The 23167-nt window shown below is 44.2% G+C and overlaps 2 protein-coding genes across 7 annotated transcripts in view; both read right to left on the reverse strand.

Annotated features, from left to right (window-relative positions):
* The window catches only part of pawr (PRKC, apoptosis, WT1, regulator), a 46148-nt gene extending 37238 nt beyond the window's left edge, over positions 1–8910 (reverse strand). Inside the window, exons 1-2 of the mRNA XM_029462450.1 lie at positions 8765–8910; positions 7822–8497 (exon numbers count right to left, since the gene is read on the reverse strand). Coding sequence (XP_029318310.1) covers positions 7822–8394 — 573 coding nt within the window. The 5' untranslated portion in view covers positions 8395–8497; positions 8765–8910. The remainder of the gene's footprint in view (positions 1–7821; positions 8498–8764) is intronic.
* A 3937-nt stretch (positions 8911–12847) lies between these two features.
* The window catches only part of ppp1r12a (protein phosphatase 1, regulatory subunit 12A), a 42652-nt gene continuing 32332 nt past the window's right edge, over positions 12848–23167 (reverse strand). For 3 of the 6 annotated variants that reach the window (XM_029461645.1, XM_029461640.1, XM_029461643.1), the window contains 11 exons: positions 22464–22554; positions 22048–22224; positions 21774–21945; positions 20922–21043; positions 20754–20813; positions 19694–19710; positions 19462–19582; positions 18765–18869; positions 18633–18680; positions 17625–17675; positions 16708–16957 (listed from right to left, as the gene is read on the reverse strand). In XM_029461645.1, coding sequence (XP_029317505.1) covers positions 16820–16957; positions 17625–17675; positions 18633–18680; positions 18765–18869; positions 19462–19582; positions 19694–19710; positions 20754–20813; positions 20922–21043; positions 21774–21945; positions 22048–22224; positions 22464–22554 — 1102 coding nt within the window. In that variant the 3' untranslated portion in view covers positions 16708–16819. Of the gene's footprint in view, positions 14603–16706; positions 16958–17624; positions 17676–18632; positions 18681–18764; positions 18870–19461; positions 19583–19693; positions 19711–20753; positions 20814–20921; positions 21044–21773; positions 21946–22047; positions 22225–22463; positions 22555–23167 lie in introns of those variants that run through there. The other 3 variants (XM_029461646.1, XM_029461644.1, XM_029461642.1) reach the window with 2 other exon arrangements.

Genomic DNA, 23167 nt, shown 5'->3' on the forward strand with positions numbered 1-23167 from the left:
CGTCTTTTTCTAATAAATCCTATTTGTTTTCATTCAAGGGGAACTAAAGAGCCAAGAGCACCATTTCAGTTCAGTATCGAAATATTTTTCTTGCAGTTCAGTTTGTAGGAAATTAACGTTGTCCTCTCCGTGGCAAGAAATGAGAAGTAAAATTGTCAAACAAAATACTGGCGAGTCTCAAAAATATCATCCCGTTCAGCCAACATTCCTCCGCCTGAGTCCATCGCTTTCCCTTTCATCCTAACGGGAGGAAATTGTCAGTTCATCCTTCCTCAAAAGCAGGTTTAGTGACACGTGTAAAACTAGCTTGTCTGATAACAGTGATGCTTATCAGGAGAAAACTGTTTGAACGAGATCCATGGTGACATAACACAAGAGGCAGTGCGTGAAACCTGTTCGACTGCAGACAAAATCAGTCTGTTGGTGTGCATTCACTCATACAAATATAACTGAGGCTTATTGTCTCTCATGCAATAAAACGGCAGAGTGAGCAGAGGACTGTCGCTGCGGCAGATTTGAAATCCCAGACAGCACAGAATAATGGATTAAAACTAATGTGTTAAATGTTAACTTATGTATTTGTACATTCAGGAGAGGTGGGGCTCAATGACTACATTTCTATTCTTCGGGTCACAGTTTTATTTGTGCAAGTTTTCTTTTAACATGGAAGAAAACATTGAAAAGAATAAAGTAAATCATTGTTTTCCCATCTCTGCAACAGGTGTTGCATTGGCATGTGGTCTAGTTTACTTGTTAAACATTAAAACCTTTGGCACCCGCTTGCACAACGAAAGTACCAGCTGGGAAAGATTAACATCTAACTGACATTAAATATGTTGACTGGTATTCGTGTGATGCTATAACTGAAAGTAATATACAAATGTAAAGAGATGTCAGTGGTCCTATTGTTGGCACATTTCACCCGTTTCACTTTTGATTTTTGATACAGAAAAGCAAAGTAGGAAAGTAACAAAGTCAATATTACCTAAATACAGTTTCCATGTACTAGTAGGAAAGTATTTTCACATTACGCAACTTTACACTTCTGCATTTCAAAAGTAAAAACTGTACTTTTAGATGCATTGCTTGAGATAAAAGCCTCACCTGGAATGCCTTACATTACAATACTCCTTAAAACATACATTAATTAATAATTAATCATAAAACCGCAACCTAAATGTGATTTTTTAAATTGCTGTATGGCACTTTGTAATATTGTTTTGAAAAACATTCTATAAATAAAGGTTAATTAAGATAAGACTTTTACTTTATGTTGAATATGGTTGTTTTGTTACTTGAAACTTAACTTTTCCTGGACACAGTAGCCGCTGTGGACCAGAAGGGGAAATAACAGCATGAAGGGTTGTTGAATTTGCTTTTATTTCCTAAGATTATTTTGAGTCAGTTGCTTTGAAAACCTCTTAATAATTATTTAACCCTGTATAATAGTTATTTTTTTATGTTAAAATATCAGAATTCTTCCCCCCACGGCACAGACGACTTTAGAAGAGTGAGAAACAGGCTTAACAAATGTGCACCAGTCTTTAAAATAGAACAGAGTGGGGAAATGGAGACTGGGGTCTCTCAGTAATTCCACTTTAATGAACACAAACAGACAGGCTCCAAAATGCCCTATCATGCAGAGCGGCCTGATTAGGGCTGACTCACAAATTCCCCACAGTGGTCAGCAAGCACACAGGAATGTCCGACAAATAGGTTACACATTACAGACTCACAACATACACTCGCAAACTACTCTAATCCACGACTCTCTTGCTTAACACGCCCTGCCGTGTGTTTCTGCGTGCTGTCACCTTTGCAAGACAGTACCCAACAACCGCACAACGGGGGGGGAGGAGACGGACTTTGAAAAAGCGGAAGCATGAAGTCGATCATTCATCTCTCGCATGCCTGATTAAACTATTAGGATTTAAATCCTTACAGTACATTTCTATAAACTGCAACACACCAGATTGTGTTAAGGGTCTCAGCGTGAATGCTGGTAATAAGGAGGACACATACGAGAAAGGGGAATAATGATAGAGGCTCTTAAACACGAGTAAATTAACTTAAACAGGAAAGGTGTAACATTTCTGTGTGAAGATGGTTTAACTCGAACTTTAACGGCAAAACAATGGCCTGAATCCAGGGTCAGACGAGGACGAGACAATTCACTCTGACATTGTTTTGCGCCTGCAGAGACAACAGTCAAAGTGATTGGTTAAATATTACACGGGTTATGAAGCACAGTGGGTTTAACCAGTTTACTTCTTTACAACATCTGACTGATGCAAACTCCACTGGATCCGTCATTTGTGCTCCATATACGGGCTTATTTTAGAATTTCAAGTTGACACCAATACAACAAGAGTTCATTAATACCAAACTCGAATGTCCTGGATATGTACACACTTGGCAGATTAAGACAACAATCGTGTCACTCAAGCAGTAGTAGGGAGGTGAGTAATGTATCACGCAGAGTCCTGATGCTTTTTGGCCAGGAAGCTGCCTTCACTGACAGCACAGTATCAGCGGTCATCCATGCTGAAGTTGACCACATTACCCTCAGTTGACCAGAGTTTTGGGACAAAGCACACTGAGATCTGAGAGCTCATAATTGCTGAGCTGTATTAAGGGAGGAGAGTGGGGAGGGTGCGTCTGCCCTGCAGGCAGTACAGGCAGGCTCGCTCTCACTTCTTCACGAGATGTGTGCATGCGACGTCAGTGCTCCGAGGCAGTGCAGGTTTTGCATGACTGTGCACTCCTTTGCATGCCGTGCAGGGGGTACGTTGTTCTCCAGGTAATAATCTACAGTCCGAAAAGTTCCTGAACAGCCATAACTTCAGAGCAGTGACCTGGATAAAAAGGACTTTGTGTGCAAATAACTGCAACACTCCACTTTGAAGGCAGCTCCTGCGACACCCAGGCAAATTACAATCAGAGAAGGTTTTGCACAGTAGTGTCAGTCCTGCTCGTGAAATCAATTCAGTCACAGTTGCTAAAGATATTAAAGTGATAGCTACCACTGTATTACCACAATGTTGGATCCTCTGCCATATATTGAGGAATATAAACATGTTTTTCTACTTTTGTTTATTTAACAAAAGAAGCCAAATCTCTCAAAAGTAGCTGAACAAGAATAGTCTCTAAATAAAATCGTGTACTTGTGATTTCTGACCTTAACTGTAACCGTACTTAACTGTTCTGGATATTCTGAGTTACACACACATTTTGATCAGTGCAAATAAAAGTATTGAGCTTTAGAAAACGAGTGAGGTAGTGAGTTGTTTCACTAGCTAGTTGACAGACGAACATCCTTCTCACAGCTTCTTTAGCTCTAATCCAGTGATCTGATGCCATCCGATAGCAGAGCGGACACTCGCCTAGTCAGGGGTCCCTTTAATGAAGTTTACGTAACATTCTTACATGCTGAACAAAACCACGGTCCATTACAAGGGTGCTGCGTGTTTTATGAGGTGCTGAGAGAGCCCCAGGTGTCCGTATGGAAAGGGGGCCGAGCCGGCAAAGGCTTCATCGCAGAAGCAGACAGCGCTTCCTCTTTCTGTCCCTCTTTCCTGCTTCTTTGGAATTCCCTTAAAATTCACAGAACAGCTCAACTGGGACTTTCATTTCCATTAGTCACCCCCTTTGAAACATTTCCAGTGACAGTGGCCCTTGTAAACAATACAGAGTTTACTCCAGTAAGTCAACCAAACTAAATGTTCTTCTTGGGAACTGGTGCTTCTGGCTTGGAAGACTACACTTTGAGAAACACGTGTTTTAATTAAAGAGTTTAGCATTCCTGTTGTTCAACTAACAAGTGAAAAGATGGAAACACAACACCGTGTCTAAATAGCTTCATGCTCACCTAAGTCCATGATAAAACCCCTGTGGTATTTACTGTAATGATGTGACCTTGTTTGGAGGAGCTTTTAACAGCAGGGAAAACATACTCCACCACATGCAAATTAACATTCTTGCATTCTTTTGCAAAGCTGTGAATTGAGATCGTATTTATATTTAATGAACACACAACTGTGAGGAGTGTAGTGAGTCACAAAATGCATGATTTGGTATGTGACAAAAGGTGTCACAGCGAATAGAGAATGTAACTTTAATTTCCACTATCAGTTTGTTTTAAAATGCACCAATATACAACTCCAGAAAACAAGGCTTCTACTTAAAAGATATGGACTCATGTGGCAAAAGAGTAAATATGTGTGTAATCTGTATATTCAGACATTACTGTAGGGGGCTTCCCAGGATACCAAGTTTAATTTCTCACAAATCTGTGGTTGCTTTTGTTGGAGAGGCAACAAAAACAAACACATTAGTGCTCATTTCATTAAACCAGTGTCAAACCAGGCATTCTCTGCAACTGCGTTTCGGTAAAACAGGATCTAATGTTGTCCAAACTTTGCTCTCAGCAAACATACAACTTCACCCTTCACTGAACTTCACCACAGAATAAAATGGAGCAGAAACTAATTTGGGCACAAACATGGCAGGGGGCATTTGATTAGTGTCAGTGCAGCCAGTTTTTGAGAGAGAAGATGAAAGAGTTGACGGCGAAACTCAACGATGCACAAAGCTTTATTATTTGATATGAGACAGACGGCCCTACAGACATTTACATGCCCTGAAAATAAAGCTTTTCCACGAATCAGACATATACAAAATATTTTGAAAAAGAAAAGATTTAAGATTAAGATATGTTTGTATGAAACATAAAACATTTTAACAAAGGTTCAGGTTAGACAAGGAACTCTCTTGTCTGCCATCCTATCACATGAGTGTTAACTGCCTGAGTGCTCGGCACAGTATCGGCATGGTAAACCTGTTGACCTCTCGGGTGACGTTGCAGACAAATAGCTGTGAGGGGCCGGCGGGCTACGCACTCCCCAGCATTCAGTGGCCTCTGTGGGGCAGATCCAGATAAAGTTCACACTCCCTAGCTGGAGCGTCCTGACCACAGCCTCATAACTCACTAAGGTCGTAAAAAGCTGCACAATGAGCCATCAGAACACATGCTGCGTGTCCTACTGGAAACATGCTAACATCACAACCCAAAACAAAGCATCTCAGATGAGAGAACTCACAGAGACGCTCAATCTCTCTCCACACACACACTCGTTTCCACATTCCTCTGTTGCATAAGCATTTTGTGAGCAGGTCAAAGGTCAGCATCAACAACAATGCCGTCCAGTTTGAGGAAGCGAGCAGGGTGCGAGAAAGGAGACACCTTGGTATTGCTTGATGCTGTGCAGAACTGTCTTTTCTCCAGTAAAGCAGGGAGCTTTTATCAGGCCATTATGGCCTCAACAGGCAGAAGATTGGGTTCCCCTGATGCTCTCAAATCCTGCTCAACAGCTATTATGCTGCGCAGAACGAGCGGGGATATAATCCGAGGCATCTCTTTTCACACCTGTCCACTCATATTCACATCACAAAGAGGGTTTGTGTGAGGGGAGTCTTCATTTGCATAGTTTGGTCCTCTGTATGCAACAGTAGGGGAAAGGGAAACATTTGACAAAAGGAATAAATATCTGCTGCGCTGCCGGTTTTTGCGTTTTTATGTTTCTCTAGCTAGCAAAATTTCAGTTCATGAAGATCTGAGAGATAGATCTTCCATCATTATTATGTCGATTACACATTTTCTGATAAGAGAAAGAACAACCAAGTCATTTATCGGGCAAAAAGCCACACATGCTCGTTTCAGTTTATCAAATGTGAACACTTTAGGACTGCAACATTCATTCTTATTATATATAAGATAATTCATCTACTGATTATCTTCATGTTGTCTGACCAAAAGTCAAAAACCAAATGATATTCAATTTACTATCTTTCACTTTCTTTTCATGATTAGATTCTTTGTTTTGCTGACCATTACACAACTTAAACTGACCAGAGACCTGCTCACGTGGCAGGTAATGTTTAACCTTTCTATGCATCGATCAGAGATCTCCAACTAGCATGTTTGGGTTTTTCATAACCAGGTTAAAGGTTTATCCAGGTTTCTAAAATGTTTCACATGCGCAGAAGACATAATCAGGGCAGGGTAAGTAATTTATTCATGCAAAAACAGGCTGAAAATGCTGATCGGAAGATTAATCGACAATAGAAAATGACCATTAGTTGCAGCCCTAACACTCTATAACATGCTCAACGTATATCACAGATAAGGAGTTGATATTGGGACATTTCTAAAACCACAGCACTCCAGTTCGGATCAGACACTACCAGTTCTTTCTCTCTGCCTCAGTCATATAAATCAGATTACCTCCCACCTCCTCTCAGTAATAGTCTGTTCGCCCACTTTACTACATAATCATCTGCCTATGGGCTCGATCTAACATGTCTGGCACGGCCCAGAGTGCTGAAGCCCAGCATTACAGCCTGGTCTGTGGCTTTGCTCGGCACTGCTGAGCACCTAATAACAGGATGTGGAGCGCCAAGTGAAAAACTGGTCAAACTCCAGGTTGTGCTGCCCCGAGGGCACATGGTTCCGGGTGGCAATCAAATGTAAGGGAAGGGGATGCGGGAAGCAGGGTGGTTACGAAGAAACACCACCATCACCCCTAATGAAAAAACATTTATTCCAACATGTTTTGCACAATTTGAGTTTGCATAATCACCGTACGCCAAGAGCGCTTGTTGGCAGACACAGCTTCATATCAGAGTTCCTGCATGTGTCTGAACCACAGGATTTAGGCAAGAGTGCAACATGATTTAAATTCAATAACAATGAACGCCCCAACACCGCCTTCCAATACACACACACACACCTCCACCAGCAGCCGACAAATCCTCCCTCGCTTGGTTTCGACTTCCCCTCCCCAACATATCTGAGCTGCTTACATTTCTCTTGCTACAGAGGGGTGATTTAACAAGACACATGTATGGGAGGAATTTGGAGACGTTTGGAGAAAACAAGTGCTATTCTTATATTTAAATTGTTTATGCAGCTACAAAGCACACATGAAAGTGAGAAGGTTTTGTCAACCTGGTCCCAAGATGTTAATAAGAACAACAGCCAAGAAACATATAAAGTTAGAAAAAATAAAAATAAAAATGACAGCAGCACAAACTAATCCTAAAATGCACCTAATATGCAACAATAACAAACTTAAGGAAACAACCAAACCCTTGCACCAAAGAGAACCACTGACCGGATACTTTAAGTCCCTCTGTATGTGGACACATTATATTTAATAGAAAGATGTTGGGCTTCTTGCTACTTTATTTACTTTATAAGAACGCCTTAGTGTTATAGCCATGATTGATAAACATATGGACTATAGTTATCTTTTGTTTGACTTACTTATACAACAAGTGGGGAAGTTTTATCAGCTGATTTTAGCTTATCACAAATGTATCTGTGTACATGTCACGTGATAAGTAACAAGAAATTACAGGACAGACGTGCAAAGGGGGTGCTGGTAAATGAAGGCTAAATAAATATTTAGCATCAGAGGAAAGGCTATTTTAATCTAAAATGTATTCAAGGTTTTTAATAAAAGCTCACGCACACACACGAGGTGTTGACTTTACATGCAGCAAAAGACAGAAAACAATTGTCACCTGGTCTTTGTAATAGTTTTCACAGCCACCCCATCACAACATGGGCCTCCATGTCATCACACTTTGTGGCAGGAGGGTGAATAAGACACATCTCCTGACTCAAAACCCAATACAGCAAAAGCAATCCCCTATCCTGCTGAGGTGAAGCTGTTCTGTATCTCCTAACTTCCTTGTTGAGAAAGGTTATTTCCCTTCCTCACATTGGTATCATATCAAACATAGGTAGGGATGACTCACCTCATTAGATGGTATGCTGACAACACCTGTTGATCTCCTCTTTTCCCTCAACTTCCTCTTCTCAATCTGTCCTTTCCTAGCACGGGGTCCGGTGCTATTCTTCTCCTTCACCTTACTGGGCGATGGGCTTCCCTTGTCACTGTCAATGCAAGCCATGGGGCTGAGGTCCGGGGAAGCGCACTGAGCCTTCTCCGTCTGAGGCGGGGCCTTCTTCGGGTTGCTCCCAGGCGGGGTGGCGGCTGTGGGTGAAGCGGTGTGGGCAGGGTGGTGCGTTTCCTCCTCGGGTCTCTTTAAAGCCGTGCCGGAGGAGGACCGAGCCACCGTGTAGGAGGAGGGGAGGCAGTTGCCAGCGGAGGCGCTTCGCTCAGGGTTGCCGTTATTGGTGAGATCGGTGCCCGGTGGGGCGGCGTGGCGGTTACTGTTGTTGTTGCCGTTTGGGTTGCTGGCACCCATGGGAGCACCAGTCGCTGCGGCTATGTCCCCCAGCATTTTGGCTCTCATTTTCTCCCGTTTTGCCTTCCACTCCTCCAAAAAGTCTGTAGTGGCGTTTGACTTAAATCCGCCTGTGGCCATGATCCCTTTTTTGATAAGTTGGTGAAAATGAAGTTAAAGTTGATATGAAGGTTTCGGCTCGCGTCCTAATGGCACCGCATTCCTCAAGTGATTAACCCGGGTGCTGTTGACAGGTAGGAGGAAAATAAAGTCACGACAAACCAAACTTTGTACTTTTACGACTCTTTTACGAGACGTTTTGGTTTCACATCGTGACTCTTTGACTACTAACGTCAATAATAACAGGTTATTAAAGTGTGCTGCTAGCTTAAATGCGTTAAAGTTGCAACTATGCGGGTAACTGATGATATTTCCCCAAAGTAAAACTACTTCAAAGTGAGTAAAAGTTGATAAGATAAGAGCAGAAGTGTAACGTCAGGTAGAAACTCACCTGTGTGGAGCTGTTTCAGTCGCTAAACTGCTCTCTTCGGTCCGACCAGGTGTGCTCGCGGTCCTCTCAGATGAATGGCGCTTGTCTCGAGCGCTGAGAACCGCGGCGCTCGCTCTGCCCTCTGGCACACCGGGTGAGTCCGACAACACCCGAACACTTCCGACTGAAGCCGAAGCAACTGTGGTAAATAAAGTCACTGTAATAGCCCTTCAATATCCCCGTAGGGACTTGTACCGTTGTCTAAAGTTATTTATGGTACTTTGGAAAAGCATTTACAGTATTTTATGGTACTTTTATAATATCCCTCTAGAGACAGTGATTTATATATTTCTTGCTTTATCGTTCTTTTACACTTTTATGTTATGTTTTCTAGTGCACATAATACCATAAGTAAAGTAAAAAATACCGCCTCAGTTGTGGTCTTGGTGTGACTTTATATATCTATAGTTTTTAAATCTTTATTGAAGGAATGATTGCATTCCTTTGTGAGTTTATATTGATCTTCTTCCTACATTTATATTTACATTATTATTATTATTATTATTATTATTGGGTGGCCAGATATGAACACATCAATTTTGTAGGAATTTGATTTCTTTACTTGATTGTGTAACGCATACAAACATACAGCAGAATAAAGTCCAGTATCATTTTTCATCTAAGATTAACTTGAGTCAGACGGTCAGCATCACTATTTCATTCCCTTCCTGCAGCTCTCCTGCGTAATGATCCCAGCTTAGAGGAAATATAATTAATCTAATTTACTGCAAGTCATCGCTGCGTGCTGATCCAAAGCTCCATTGTAATAACTCTGCATTCTGCATTCCAGCGATATTCAATCCCTGTGCATTTCTGCCATTACCTCAGTGTACGAGCAGGTTTCTCCACACCCTGTGATTTAAACCTGCTATAGGTGCTTAGTGTCAGAAACCTCATTTCATGCAACTTATAACAGCACTATAAGTTAACTTGTGCTGAAGGGTACCAGCCTTATGGTGTCACATGTGTGTGTGTGTCTAGCTTGCTGTACTTAGAAGTCTCATAATATTGCGTCAGGGACTCTACATGTGCGTAAAATGTATTTTCTACAATTTAATGTGTGTTTAAAAATGTGACTCCCATCCACATCCAACATTGGTGAGTGGGAGCGCAGGCCTTCAGCAAGTGCCAACCCTGTAACAGATAATGAGAACACTTGGGTGGAGCAAAGGGAAGGGAGGCGCCTTGCCTAAAAATAAACTCTGATCTATTGACTCAGGTCACACTGCTGCATATTTTGCATATTTCTGTCTGCTCTTGAGGAGGAACAAGAGAACGAAGGGAGCACAAGGGTTGTTGTTGTCGCCGCTGACTGTTTCCTGCTGCTGTGCTGCTTTTTTAAAAATAAATCCCATTCCATTGCTGCATTCCCAAAGTAAGCGTGCTTAGACGCCATGTTAAGAGTCTTTAATGAGCGGTCACATCATGCGTTGTGTAACCCGAGGCACGTTTGAGGTAAAGAGGCTGTAAAATGAGCGATGCCAAGTAATCTGAAATCTATATTAAACATAACGCAGTGTCATGGCCACTCTTGCGTTACAGTGATGTTTCAGTCAAAAGCCATTAGGAGGGTAATTTAGTAGCGAGGAGCCTACGCTTGGAGCTCACTCCCCCATGAAATTGTTTATCCAAGAGTATAAGTACTCAAGAAATGTTTCTCCTGAGCCTCCCAGATGTCCCAGAGCAGTTCTGCAGATACCCCGCACTGTTAGTCAGGATAAGAATATTATGAAAAGAATCATGAGGATACGACGAACAGCAAGAATCTTGCAAGTACATCAGCTTCAAATAGGTGAAGTCATTTCAAATAAGCCAAAGCAATGTAAGTGCAACATACAGAAACAATAATAATTAGTATTCTATTATAAATGATTGGTTGAAACAGGTTGGTTGTCTGTCTGCGACGGAAGGTGTGAAGACTTCCTGCTGACCTGGCATCAATGGGGAGCTCGTTCCATCATTTTGGAGCCAGGACAGCAAACAAGCGGTTTTATTTGAGGGGGGGGGGGGGGGGGATCTGGGTTCCGATCGCAGCTGGCCGATTGGCTGTGTCCATGGCCTGGACGTAGGAGGAGCCTGCAGGATTTTGTATGGATTAAAGAAATGACATTTAACATGTTAATTAGTGAGATGTAGAGATGCCAATAGGTGCAACTAGTGACATCACTGTCTGGGGGCTGTCTAGTACAACCAAGGGGCATTGTGGGAAGAAAGGAGGACATACAGAATATTTGCTCACATGCCCTGATGCTCCTGGATTTTTAACTGTGGAGCTTCTCGTCACAAGCCTGCTGCGGTGTGACCCTCCTCTGTGTACACGGCAGTGAGTCGGGAGCTGTGCAGTGAGCTACGTGCTGAACAGCAGGAAGTTAAGTAGAAGGACAACAGGGAGCTTTAGGTGACACACTTCCTGAGTGAAAGTCAGCGTAGAGTCATCCTCTATGTGTTCTTAATAAATAAAACCCTCCGTAACATGTGTGCTGTGCAGCATAAGGAGCCCTCGTGCTCCTGGGTGAAGGTTCCTCTCTGTGCTACAGATCCAGCTCACAGGTCCGTTATCCCCTCTGTGGCCTCCAACGGCTCAGTGCCATCTGCTGAGGATGAAAGTGGGTGACTGGGTGGGTGGGTGGGTCACCGAGCCAACATTTACATTCAGATCAGGGATTTTGACTTCAGTTTATGGAGGATTTCCAACCTAGAAAAGCTCAACACGTCATGTCACGGTGGAGCTGCAGCCAGCAGTCATGACTGACACGGATTACTGGTCACACTTATGTTTTCTATACCTTTTATTCAAATGTATCACAACTCGCGTGTAAAAGTAAACTCAGCCTTAAGTTGTTCTCGTTGACTTCGAGCCAGCCCAACGAAAGAGCAGCATTAATTCAAACCAGTCGTTACTATAATCATCGTGTCACTTTGAGGCCAGAAATGTGTCTAAAGGTTTAGTGTTTTTTCTCCCGTCAAAGGTCCTGATGAAGACATTCTGGTTGATGAAGCATGTCCGTGTCACATTTAAGACACAAACCAGACTTCCTCACCACGTGCTGAGGCAATGGAAAAAAAACCGAACAGCGAGACACTTTTTTGCACGACTGAGCAATTTATTGCAGATAGCAGCGCTTATCCCCAAAGCTTAATGTAAAGGTCGGAGCCCCTGAAGAGCAGGTCACACCTAGGGATTGAAGATACATGCAGGAACTACATCTTACAGTTTCATTATCACTCATATAAATCAACATAAAGAAGAATCTGTTTTAATCTGTCAGCAAACGCTCACATACTTGCTTCAGCAGCAGCAGCGATGTGAGCAGATTCATGAGTTAGGAATCTGGAGGAGTTTTAAACTCAGGGAGGACACACCAGTCTGCATTATGAATTCTTGACCCCACTTGTACTCGTCACAGCTTTAGAGCCTCAGGTAGGACCTTTAGGGCCGGTCAAAGTCAGGGCCCCTTCTGCTTTGGACCGACCTGCCTCAGGAGATCAAACTGAGACATGTGTAACGTGCAGCTGATTGGACTCTGCAGGTCTAATGTATGTGGATTCAAGTGTTTCCAGTATCACATCCATACATATCCAGAAGTGCACACTCACCAGCTAAAAGAAATCCCTCCTCCACAGTAAAATAATGTGAAGCGTGCAAAGCTGTGCACCATCTGCTGGTACGATGGTGTAGCAACAGGGGCATGGGAAGTACTCAAGTATTGTAAAAGACATGGCCTTTAACATCAGTCACACATGACTGGTTATAAGCTTATTGCAACATTAAAGGGTCAGTTCACCCAAATTATATTTATTAATTGTATATGCTGAGATATGTCCTGGCAGAGAAAGGGAGGAAAAATAAGGAGTTAGTGACAAATCGAAAGACACAATCAATATTAAACTGAAATGTGATTATACATTATAAAGATTTCATCCTAGACCAATGCAAAACAAGATAAGACTAACATACACCCAAAACAGGAGGATGAAAGAGAGAGATATGCATCAAATTAAAATAGTTTATAAAAAACATTTCAATAAATAATCAGACGTGGGAACTTTACAATGTACAAGTTTATTTTTAATGAACTCTTCAGTGGTTGGTAGTCACAGCACAGCTTGCATGTATTAAGCCACACACCTATTTTACAAGATGACGGGAAAAGAAAGAACTTCTTTTACTAAAATATCCTTAAAAGGCCACGGAAATGCATAAATGTTTTCAGATGCATGGAATATTTAATGGTGGCGATTAGCTTTAACCTGACATAAAGACTCCTCACATGGCATTGACAGTGCATGTAGACATTTGTAAAAAAAAAAAAAGGGTTGGGTTAGCGACACCCAAGATATTCTTTTTTTTTTTTTTTTTTGTGACAACACCTTGGCTATAATACTACAGCTTTAAAAAAAAAAAAAAAAAGGAAATAAAATGAACAGCAATCTTCCAAGATACTGAATACAATGAAAGTGAAATGTAGTGAAGCGATTATTTGTTATGTGAACACTGAAAAAAAAATAATGACTGAACACTGCCAGCCGTCCTGCGCAAGAGAGGCTCTACTGCATCCAATGTCTTTAGACTAGAAAAGAAAAATAATTAAAAACACACCTTTTTGTCCTCTGGAATTTGTATACTTTTAATAGTAACAGACGGGAACCATAAATGCATGCCATGTGCTGGTCTCAAACAAATACATACAGGTATATACAGCATCACTCAGTACCTGCTAAAACAAAGTGAGAAATACAGAGTATAAACTGACTACACTACAAACTTAAAACAAAAAAACAAAAAGAGGAGAGGGAGGTGAGCGATGGAAGCGGTGGAAGAGTGAAAAACCCTACTTGTGATGACTCATCATTAAAGCATTTAAAAAAAAAAAAAAAAAGAAAATGCATATTGCACATACAGTGAAAGCTTAAATTCCACCAGGTCCGCCTCGTTTCGCTAAAGCGAGAATTCAAAATTTTCCCTCTTGGAGGAAGACACGCAGAGGTAACAAACATGGGGGGGGCGTGAGTGTGTGTGTGTGTGTGTGTGTGTGTGTGATCTGTGTGTGGGGGGGAGAGAGGGGGATTAGGGGCCACAAGGTGCTGATATGGGGCAGAAGTAGCACTTTGAGGGGGTTAAAGAGGAACTGCACAGCACACAGCACTAACACAGGGAGAGGAAACACACAAAGAAAATTACATCAGAGAGATTGTGGCACAAATAAAATCAGGTGTTGGATAATATCTGTTCTTCAGTGATAGCCGAGAGAAAGAGAGAGAAGAGAGAGAGAGAAGAGAGAGAGAGAGATCGCTGCAAGTGTTTGTTTCTTTTTCTCTTTATGTACAACTAAGGCTTATTGGTTAAATAGTTTTCAGGCTTCCCCGCCCACAATGCTTTCACATGCTGATCACACAACCCTTTCTCCCTTTGCTCTGTAAACTCAGTGGTTCTATCGGGACAGCAGCCAACACAATCAAGTGGGTAATAGTCGAGGAGGTGGCGCAGGGGCAGTAGATGGATGGATGGATGGATGCTGCGGCGGCGGTGGTGGTGGTGGTGGTGGTGGAGCAAAAGGGAGATAAAGAGCTAGGAGGAGATAAAGAAAAAATAGGAGTCTTGTCTCTGATGTCTGTAGCAATTAATATCTAAATGTGCAATTCCATTAGTCACTGCCATGGGGGACAAGGGGGTGCAGAAGACGGGGCGGGGGGGGGAGGGGGGGGTCTGTTCTACTTGGAAAGCTTGCTAATGACTCGAATGAGTGCTCCGTTCTCGTCCTTTAGTCTCTGGTTGTCTGCTTTCAAGTCTGGGAGCATCTGAAAGGGAATAAAAAAAAAGGAAACAGGGAGGGGAGGAAGAGACACAGAGAGAGACGCTTAGACGAGTCTTGACACATACACGCCGTTGTTAAACCAGTTTTACAAACGGTTAATTGCAGCCTGTGTAAAGCAATCTTTGGAGTCACACAGCATCTCTCATGTTTTGTTTTCTCCTTTAAAAAAAAAAAAAAAAAGGAATTGTACTTCTTTGTGTCAAAAGAGAGAGACGTAAAAGCGGGCACACCAGCGGCCAAAGATCCTGAGAAAGCCATGCAGAATCTCAACGGCTGCTCCACGGCAGCCACAAAAGTATATTACACACAGCAGAGACAAAAAAGAGTTTTTTATTTCATCTAGTGCACAGAAATCTTTTAATCTGGATCAGTGTGTGGGATCCTACGCAGCCCGGCACGTGTCAGGAGCAACTCGTATAAGGGGACGATGCTCTGAGCAGGACGTTGAACCGTGACCCTATTTTCCCACGGTCGTGTCTCGTAGTGACTCACGACGATTGAAGTCGGTTCAGTTTTGCACGAGAGCTCTGCAATGTAATCGCTCGGGGGCAATTTTTCGCAACGTCAACGCACGTCGAGTGAAAAGTGTTTGTTTTTAAATCACCGACGGGCTCAGATTGATGAAGTGTCCGACGTGTTGAGTCACAATCTGCTAAATGTTCAGCCATGACACTGAACGCTAAGCTGCGCTTTCTGTAGCACAACACCGGCGCTCTGTCTCAAGTGAAAGGTAAAGAATATCATGTCTCTAATTAATTCCCCCCCCTCGTGACACTTGCCGGGTTCCATAGTATCCAAAGTAAAGCTCCATTAAGTCCTGATCGGCAGACAACACACACACCGTCCTCTGTTTGGATGGACTTTATCTGAATCCTGGAAGTCTGAACTGAAACACTAACATATGTTATTACTCTGTAAACTGGTGTTTGACTCTTCTTTAAAGAAAACGCACAGATGCTGTGGGGGGGTGAGACCTTCAGGACATCTCGTTCAACACAGACCCGGTCAGTTCAGTCCCCTAAAAACAAACTCATTGATTACAGATGACGATCAACTACTGGTTGAAACGTTTGATCTGATGTTCTGAAGGTGCTTTACACTCGATATTGATCATGTAGCTGACTTTACAATGTGTTGATGTCATCTGTCAAATTCTAATTTGGGGGAGTAAAGGAGGGGGGGGGGGAAGGAAAAAAAAAAAAGGCTCAGTCCCTGAAGATTTGGGCCAAAAAAAGTTGATGCCAAAAGAAAAAGAAAAAGGGAAGCCACTTCATGCAAAGAAGCCAGAACAAGCCAAACGGAACAACTGATGGAAGAGAGGACACTTTCCTCTACAGTACGCTTAAGAATTAAACTTTGGAGTAAATGTAGACGCCTGTTGGCCTTAAAGCTGGGGTAGGCAGGTTTTTTGGGGGCATCGTAATAACCTTTCAGCATATTGTAATTCAAGTGGACTTGGGACGATCACGGGGCGTTCCTATTGGCAGGAAGAGGGACTGATCAAAAAGGAGCCACACGTTTCAGAGACGGAGAGAAGACGTTGCTAATAGTTTAGCCTTTGCTTAGTAAGTTTAGCAGACGGCTGAACTATTTGCAACATTTTCTCTCCGTCTCTGAAACGCTTCGCAGATATCGCCGATAGCTAGAGCCTCGACTCCCAGTGCGTCATCTCGAGGGGCTTTAGGGCCGAGAGGTTTGCAGAGAAAACAGGAAAACCGTTCTCATAGAAGTGTCGCACAGGTTAGTGCGTGAAATGCGTGCTCGTCTGGTGGGAGGGGCTTAGGACAGAGAGCTGCCTACCCCAGCTTTAAATGATACTCACCTGAACCCATTATAAACAAGTTGGACAGATTTAGGATGTTTTCACAAGCTGAAATGTGGAGCAATCACCTGCCAGGTGTGTACTGTTAAAGGAGAGTGTCCTGTTGTAAGAACTAAACCCCCACCCCCACCCCACAAAAAAAAAAAAAAAAGACACCCTCCCCAATCTGAAAACCAAAAGCTCTGGGGAGGCAGAGGAGGGCGGAAAGGGGAGTTTTACAAAACCAGTGATGGTTGGGCGGCTGGGAACCTGCCTGTCTATGGGTGCGGGCAGAGCACGAATGGAGCATGAGAAGAATGGGGTTGGGAGGGGGGGGGGGAGGTGAGGAAGAAGGAGAGGAGGAGGAGGAGGAGATGGTGGTTGACAGACGGACGTGGCTTAGAGGTCGACGGTGGGCAGCTGGCTGCAGGCGGACTGCGAGAGCTTTGCCAACACGCGGGACAGGGCCCGGTTCTCAGCCTGCAGCCGCTCCTTAACCTGCCGCAGGGCCTGAACCTGCTTTACCTGGGGGAGGTTCTGCAGGGGGGGGGGGAAAACAACAACAACAACAACCACAAAACAGGAAAACAAAGAGAGAGAGAAGGACACAGGGAGAGAGTGAAAGAATGGCAGAAGAGGAAAAGGAGGAGGGAGTTTTAAGAAACAAATGAGGAGAGAAAGGTTTAATGAAAGACAGGACAATATAAATTAATAGAGAAGAGGGGGCCGAGAGAAGGAGAAGGGGGAAACAGAGAAGGAAGATTGTTAGAAAATGGGGACAGAATTTGGAAACCGAAGGAATGATAAAGAGCTTTCCGCTCCAGCGTGACGCTTGTAGATCGAATGGAAAAGTGACAGTGATAAGATCAGCCAGCTGCCTAAAAATAAACACACTTCGTTATCACAGCGACGGGAACAACACTTGCTTACTACAATCTAATGGATTCTCTCTCGCTCCCTAAGTTTTCAAGAAAAGGAACATTTAATTGGCCGTCTTGATAGAAGAGCTTAAACGTTACGCCAGCATGGATTACAACAGCTGACCTGAGATGTGACCTGAACATGAGAACGTGGCTCTACCTGCTGGACAACAGTGACACTCCTGTACCACCTACACACTAGCTGTGATCTGGCCTCCATTAATGGAAATCTTCTAACGGTGCATGAACAGTAAAATATAATGCAAGTGTGTGACTGTGTGTACCTTAAGTTCCTCCTCCATCTCAGAAATCTTCCTTTCTAGAGCTCTTCTTTCCTGCGGGGGGCGGGAAAGAGAGCAGGTTAAACTCGGGACTCGCACATTTCACAAGAGACGGTTAGCACAAAGCACACAGGCGCTACACACTGCATGACATGAGGTGTGGAAGAGGGTGAGGGTGTAGCGAGAGCACACACACTTGAACACACGCACATGTCTTGTGAGGAATCTGCAAGCAACAGCCAGTTGAGACTTACTCAGTGATGTACATGTAAGGATGTCTGAGTCAAGAGACAGGGACGTAGATGTTTAGAGGTTGTGTTGGATGGTAAGTTAATGACTCGTGGACAGGAGGGGGGCGGGGGGGGGGGGGGGGGGTCAGAACGTCAGGACATTCTCGTATTATGTGACGATATTAAATGTGGCTTACAAATAACGGATGAGTTTTACAAATCTGTACGTTATGGTTTCATGGCGACACAGCTGCAACTGAAGACGCCGGCATTATTACTGAACACATGCACGGGTTCTTTCAACAGCAATTTAAAACGGTGTTTCTACTTGGTGCATACATTGAGAAACACACCTTCACACACACACACACACACACACACACAAACACACATTATAAGCAGTCTTGAGAAGAGGTGACCACACGCTGCCTCTGAGGTTTTAAAACAGGTGAGAGAGAAGGTGGCAGTGTTCTGGGTGGCGAGGCGGGAGGAAGTCCCTTTGACCCCCGACTATTTGTGTGACACGACAGCCAGCAGCAGAGAGTAGACCGATACAAAAAGTCAGGTTAAGATCATACCACCACCCAGATGAAATTGGGGCCTGCTTGTTACCTTCAGACATAAACCCATCGGTGGCGTTACCAACATGTTTAAAATGACAGAAGGACTTCTTCTACATTTAGTTTGAGATAAACTTGACACACAGAGGTTAAACATGGTTTCAGTGGCGTTTCTAAACAAAGACGTTTGCAGTAGAGCTGCGGTATTAAACTGTCATTACCCTTTTCTCCATCTCAAGCTGTGATCGGTCGGCATAACGTTCCTGCCTCTGCAATGAGGGAGAAAATAAAAGTCATCAGGGATGGTCTCATTAGCACGGTCAGCTGCGGCAGAGAGCGCGAGCTCAGCGTACCTGTGTGGCCTTCTCTAGTTGTAGCTTCAAGTCTGCCAGCTCCAGGTCTGTGTCGCGTAACTGGGCCTTCAACTTCTCGTTCTCAGCTAAGATCTGCTCGTAGAGCTGAAGGGAGGGACAGACGCATCCAACAGTCAACGAGGTTGAACAAGCAAACAGTCGAAATGTAAAGAACACGGCCATGTTTTATAAAGGTTCATCAAAACCTGGAGCTTTTACATCAATTCCACATTTTGTGTGTATGAAACACAAACGTCTCTCAGCTCTGCCCCCATAAAAAGGGACATTTCTCTTCTTACCCGTGGCGTTATTTATCAATCTAGATCGCTTTGGTGTGAGGTGCCGAGTGTGGGAGACGTCAGCCTTCTCTTCAACGTAATGGAACGGAAGAAATGTATTATTTTGGCGCTTTGAGCAGCACAAGCAGAGAGCCATCTAGCTCCGTTATATTAGAGAGAAGGCGGACATCTCCAACACTCACACCAAAAGCAATCTGACAAACAGCACAACAGGCAAGAGCGAAAATATGCATTAGAATATTTCCAGTGGCGTGAAAATAAAGCACATGTTGGTGACAGGTCGTCACTTTTTATTGGCATCATGCTCCGTGTGGTTTGTAATGATCATGTAGCCGCATCGTAGACTAAACCAGGAGCTGACGCAGCAGTTCATACGGTGTTGTACGTGCAGCTCGTACCTTCTTGTAGTCAGTGGTGTCGTCTCTATCCAGGCGGCTCGAGTATGTCCTCCGACTCTCTCCATAGCCGCGGCTATAAAGAATGTCATTACGATCTAAGGATGAAGTGCTGCTCTCATTCCTACAAGAGTAATAACAGGCGTTCAGTTCCAACGTAATTGTTGAGCAACAGAGAGGACATGAAGGCAGCAGTGAGAAAGAGCAGAATAATATGAAGGCGGGTAAAACATACCTGGACAATCTGTCACTCTGTAAGAAAGCAAAAGTGAATGTTAATGTCCATATTTATATTTTAAATTAGACGTTCAGAATCTACAGCGTCTCTCTGTATCAGCATCTGAACTTTACTCCTTTGCAATCTGCCTCCCACACACACACACACACACTTCTTCCTAAGCAGCTGCCATGCCAGCAAATTGCCTCGAGGCCTCTTGCGTCTCCAGGGCCGCTGTGCTTGTGCAGTGCCACAGCACAGCGGCCCTGAAGACGGGGCCATCAGATAGCGAGGGTCGGGCTTCCAGCTATTTAAAAAAAAATTGCAGTCAGCTTCCTGAGGCGGACAGAGGGCGGTGACGCAACAATGCTACGATCGGAGTCAAGAAGCCCTGAAGCCTTGGAGGAGAATGAACATGATGCCAATCAGAGATGTAATACACAGACGAGTCACGACTGAATGTAAACTCTAACATTGTGGAGCGTGTGGCAGTCAGGACAGGAAGAGACTTCCTGGACGCTGTCCCATCTCCTTGTAGAGATAATTGCTTGTTTCCTATTTAGTGCTCCGCTGCTGCTCCACCCTCCGTCATCTCGTTCGTGTGTGTGTGTGCGCTTTGACCACAGTGACCCAGGCTTCCTTCCCTTTGTACGTCTGCATGTTTTTGAAAACCCACTGATCTACGGCCGAGACCACTTTTGGTTTGCAAGGTCACCCCAGCAACCAGACAGAACAATCACCAGAAGATGGAAAGGGAGCAATAAAAATTCAAAGGCAGCAGACGTTGAGAAGGAAAGATAAGTGGGAGGGGAGGGAAATCATAGCTGTACAGGGCAGAGTGGAGAATATCAAAGACTACTGGACTTGCTTGGCCTTGACTTCAAGAGACGAGACAAGAGGAAGGACGAGAATAGAGAATATATAAGCAGAAGGGTATGAATCAAACGGAGGTCAGGCCACACAAACGCAATGGGGAAAGATTGGTTTTGGCTGTCAGGGTGGAGGGCTCCTGCTTAAAAGTCAGTTTGATCTACTTCCTGCACTGTGTGTGTGTGTGTGTGTGTGTGTGTTGAGTTACCTGTGGCTCTCCCTTGATGCTGCCCTCCTCTGAGTCAGACTGCTGGTCAGGATCATCACCCTGGAATTGAAATAAAACAGATAAAAGGGTTATCATCCAAATGATCAAAGAGCGACACTCAGGGTTGTGAAAGTGTTATGAACTGCTGCCCCTCACGACGGCTCTTACTTCCTGGGTCCAGAAGGAGACCCCAGTAGAGCGTCTCTTCTCGCGGGGCCGCCTGCGATCCCGTATGGAGCGAGGCTGAGACTTGTCCTCTCCCTCTTTCTCCTCCTCCCTTTTATCCAATTCTGTGCCAGAAGAATGACAGCAGGTTAACTTGGCATACACACAGAGGGGGGGGGATTACTGCCAGATACAGAGAAGAACACCTACAACATGAGGCTCCAGTGTAAACTTGGTTAACTCTGTGCACTACATTAATATTAATAATGTTGGAGCGTATGGAAGCAGTGAAAATGAGCTGGTGTGATAACAACATCTGTTCCTTTCGGGAATCTACAAATCATCTGCGTTTGCCCTCGGGTTGGTATTTCACGAGAGCAGTTTGACCTTTATTGTTTTGACAACGGTGAGTAAATGCCCTTACAGTAATTCTAACGAGAATTCAAAGTGAAAGAATTTCAGGTCAAACGAGGCAACGATTTGACTTCAGAAGGCAGAATCAGGACAACAACTCCACTTGGCTCGAGTTCAGAGACGGAAAAAAAGAACGGTTGTGGTCGTGGGAGAACAAAGAAGTCAGTGTTCCCGTCAGTCCAACAGATTAAAACGGCCTTCTATTTTCCCAGCGATGCTTCGTGGATTCATTTGTTAAAGAGAGATTTCATTTTAAACGCAACCCAATCTCTTTCTGTCTCGATGCTCGATCAGATAATGAAATTGATTGAACCAGAGAAATACATTTCCCCTCACACGTCAACATCATCTATGCAGTCACTCATAAACGGAGTCTCCACGCATTTGGAAGGCCGTGGAGCCGCTGTACGCCACGCTGACGTGCGTTAGGATGGCACTGACCTTTTTCCGTGTCTCTGGAGGAACGGCTATAGGAGGAGGTGATCCCCGTCAGACTGTTGGGCCTGTTCAGGGAGCTGGAACTGGAGGACAATGCAGTGCTAGAGTACGGGGTGGAGGCAGTGCTGACAGAGGAAATGGCAGAGGTAGAGGAGGAAGACGAAGGCCGGTAGCGCTGGTAGGGAGAGATGTGGGAGAAAGGCGACAGGTAAGAGCGGCAGTGTAGTCGATATTCAAGGTGTACAAGTCATTCCAGAAGCATAGAGCAGACATGTACCTCTTCGAGGCTGCGGTACTTCGATCGGTAATCTTCTTCCTTGGTCTCCAACTCCTTTTTCTCCTCCTGCTTCTCTTTGTCCTGCTTCTCCTTCTCCTCCTTCTCCTCCTCCCGAGTCTTTGGGGGACGACTCCTCCCGATTTTCTCAGCCTCTTGCAGGTCGGTCAGAGTCACACCCTGGAAGAAGACAGTGACACACAATCTTTAGCAGCAGGAGCAAGTCATCAGCCTCGGTGGTGCTGCAGCCTACATACATTTCAGCCTGTAAAATGATCGGCTCTTTGTACAGCCTGGATGTTAAGTGCTGCCCGTGTACACAAAAAGTGCCGTTTCAACCAGGATGACGACATTTATGCAAACACTCTTGGCTATAAAACCACAATGCAAACCATCCGAGGAGAAACAGGTTAACTAACCTGGGTGGACCTCCTTGACTGTCGAGCCTGTCTGGAGCGAGCTTTCCTCTGGGACTCGGACTCCTCGTCTCGCACCGGCGTCAGGTACGACCTGACATACACGAAGACGAACAAACAAAAGACACACAAGGTTCATTCATTTGGCAGAGAGCAAACATACTGAGCTCGAGCGTCGGACCGTTGAGTTTTCATGTGTCTGGTAATAGTTGAGCATGGGAGCTTAAGGTTACACGAGGTGGCTTGCGATGAGAAGAATGGCCGCTTTAATTTATGAACTAGCTGAGAAACTAACTCTCCGCTCACACAATAAATACTGCAGAGCGAGGTTATGAATCGTAGAGCACCATCAGTGGAGCTGCTCGTTGGCCAAAACTGACAGACTGTCGGCTTTCACGTGCCAAGAGTAAGACTGCAGATATACGATACGGCTCCAGGTGTACATTCGTGGAATGGTGCGAATATGAAGCAGCGATCTGCGTCAAGAACTTTTGGTGGAACAGAGTTTATTTGGAATGAAGATATATGTGGAGCAGGATATTCCTGGAAATGTTTGAGTTTCCTAAGATTTAAAACAGCCACACAGACGTGCAGCGTGGAGACTTGGCCTCCAGAAACACGTGCAGCTTCTGCACACCTTCCTTATAAGGGAAAGTCGCTGGAGCATCCAGGCTCAGAAGCAGCGCTGCCCCCACTCCCACTGTGAC

This window comes from Cottoperca gobio, chromosome 23 (genome assembly GCF_900634415.1).
Source record: "Cottoperca gobio chromosome 23, fCotGob3.1, whole genome shotgun sequence".
NCBI classification, from domain to species: domain Eukaryota; kingdom Metazoa; phylum Chordata; class Actinopteri; order Perciformes; family Bovichtidae; genus Cottoperca; species Cottoperca gobio.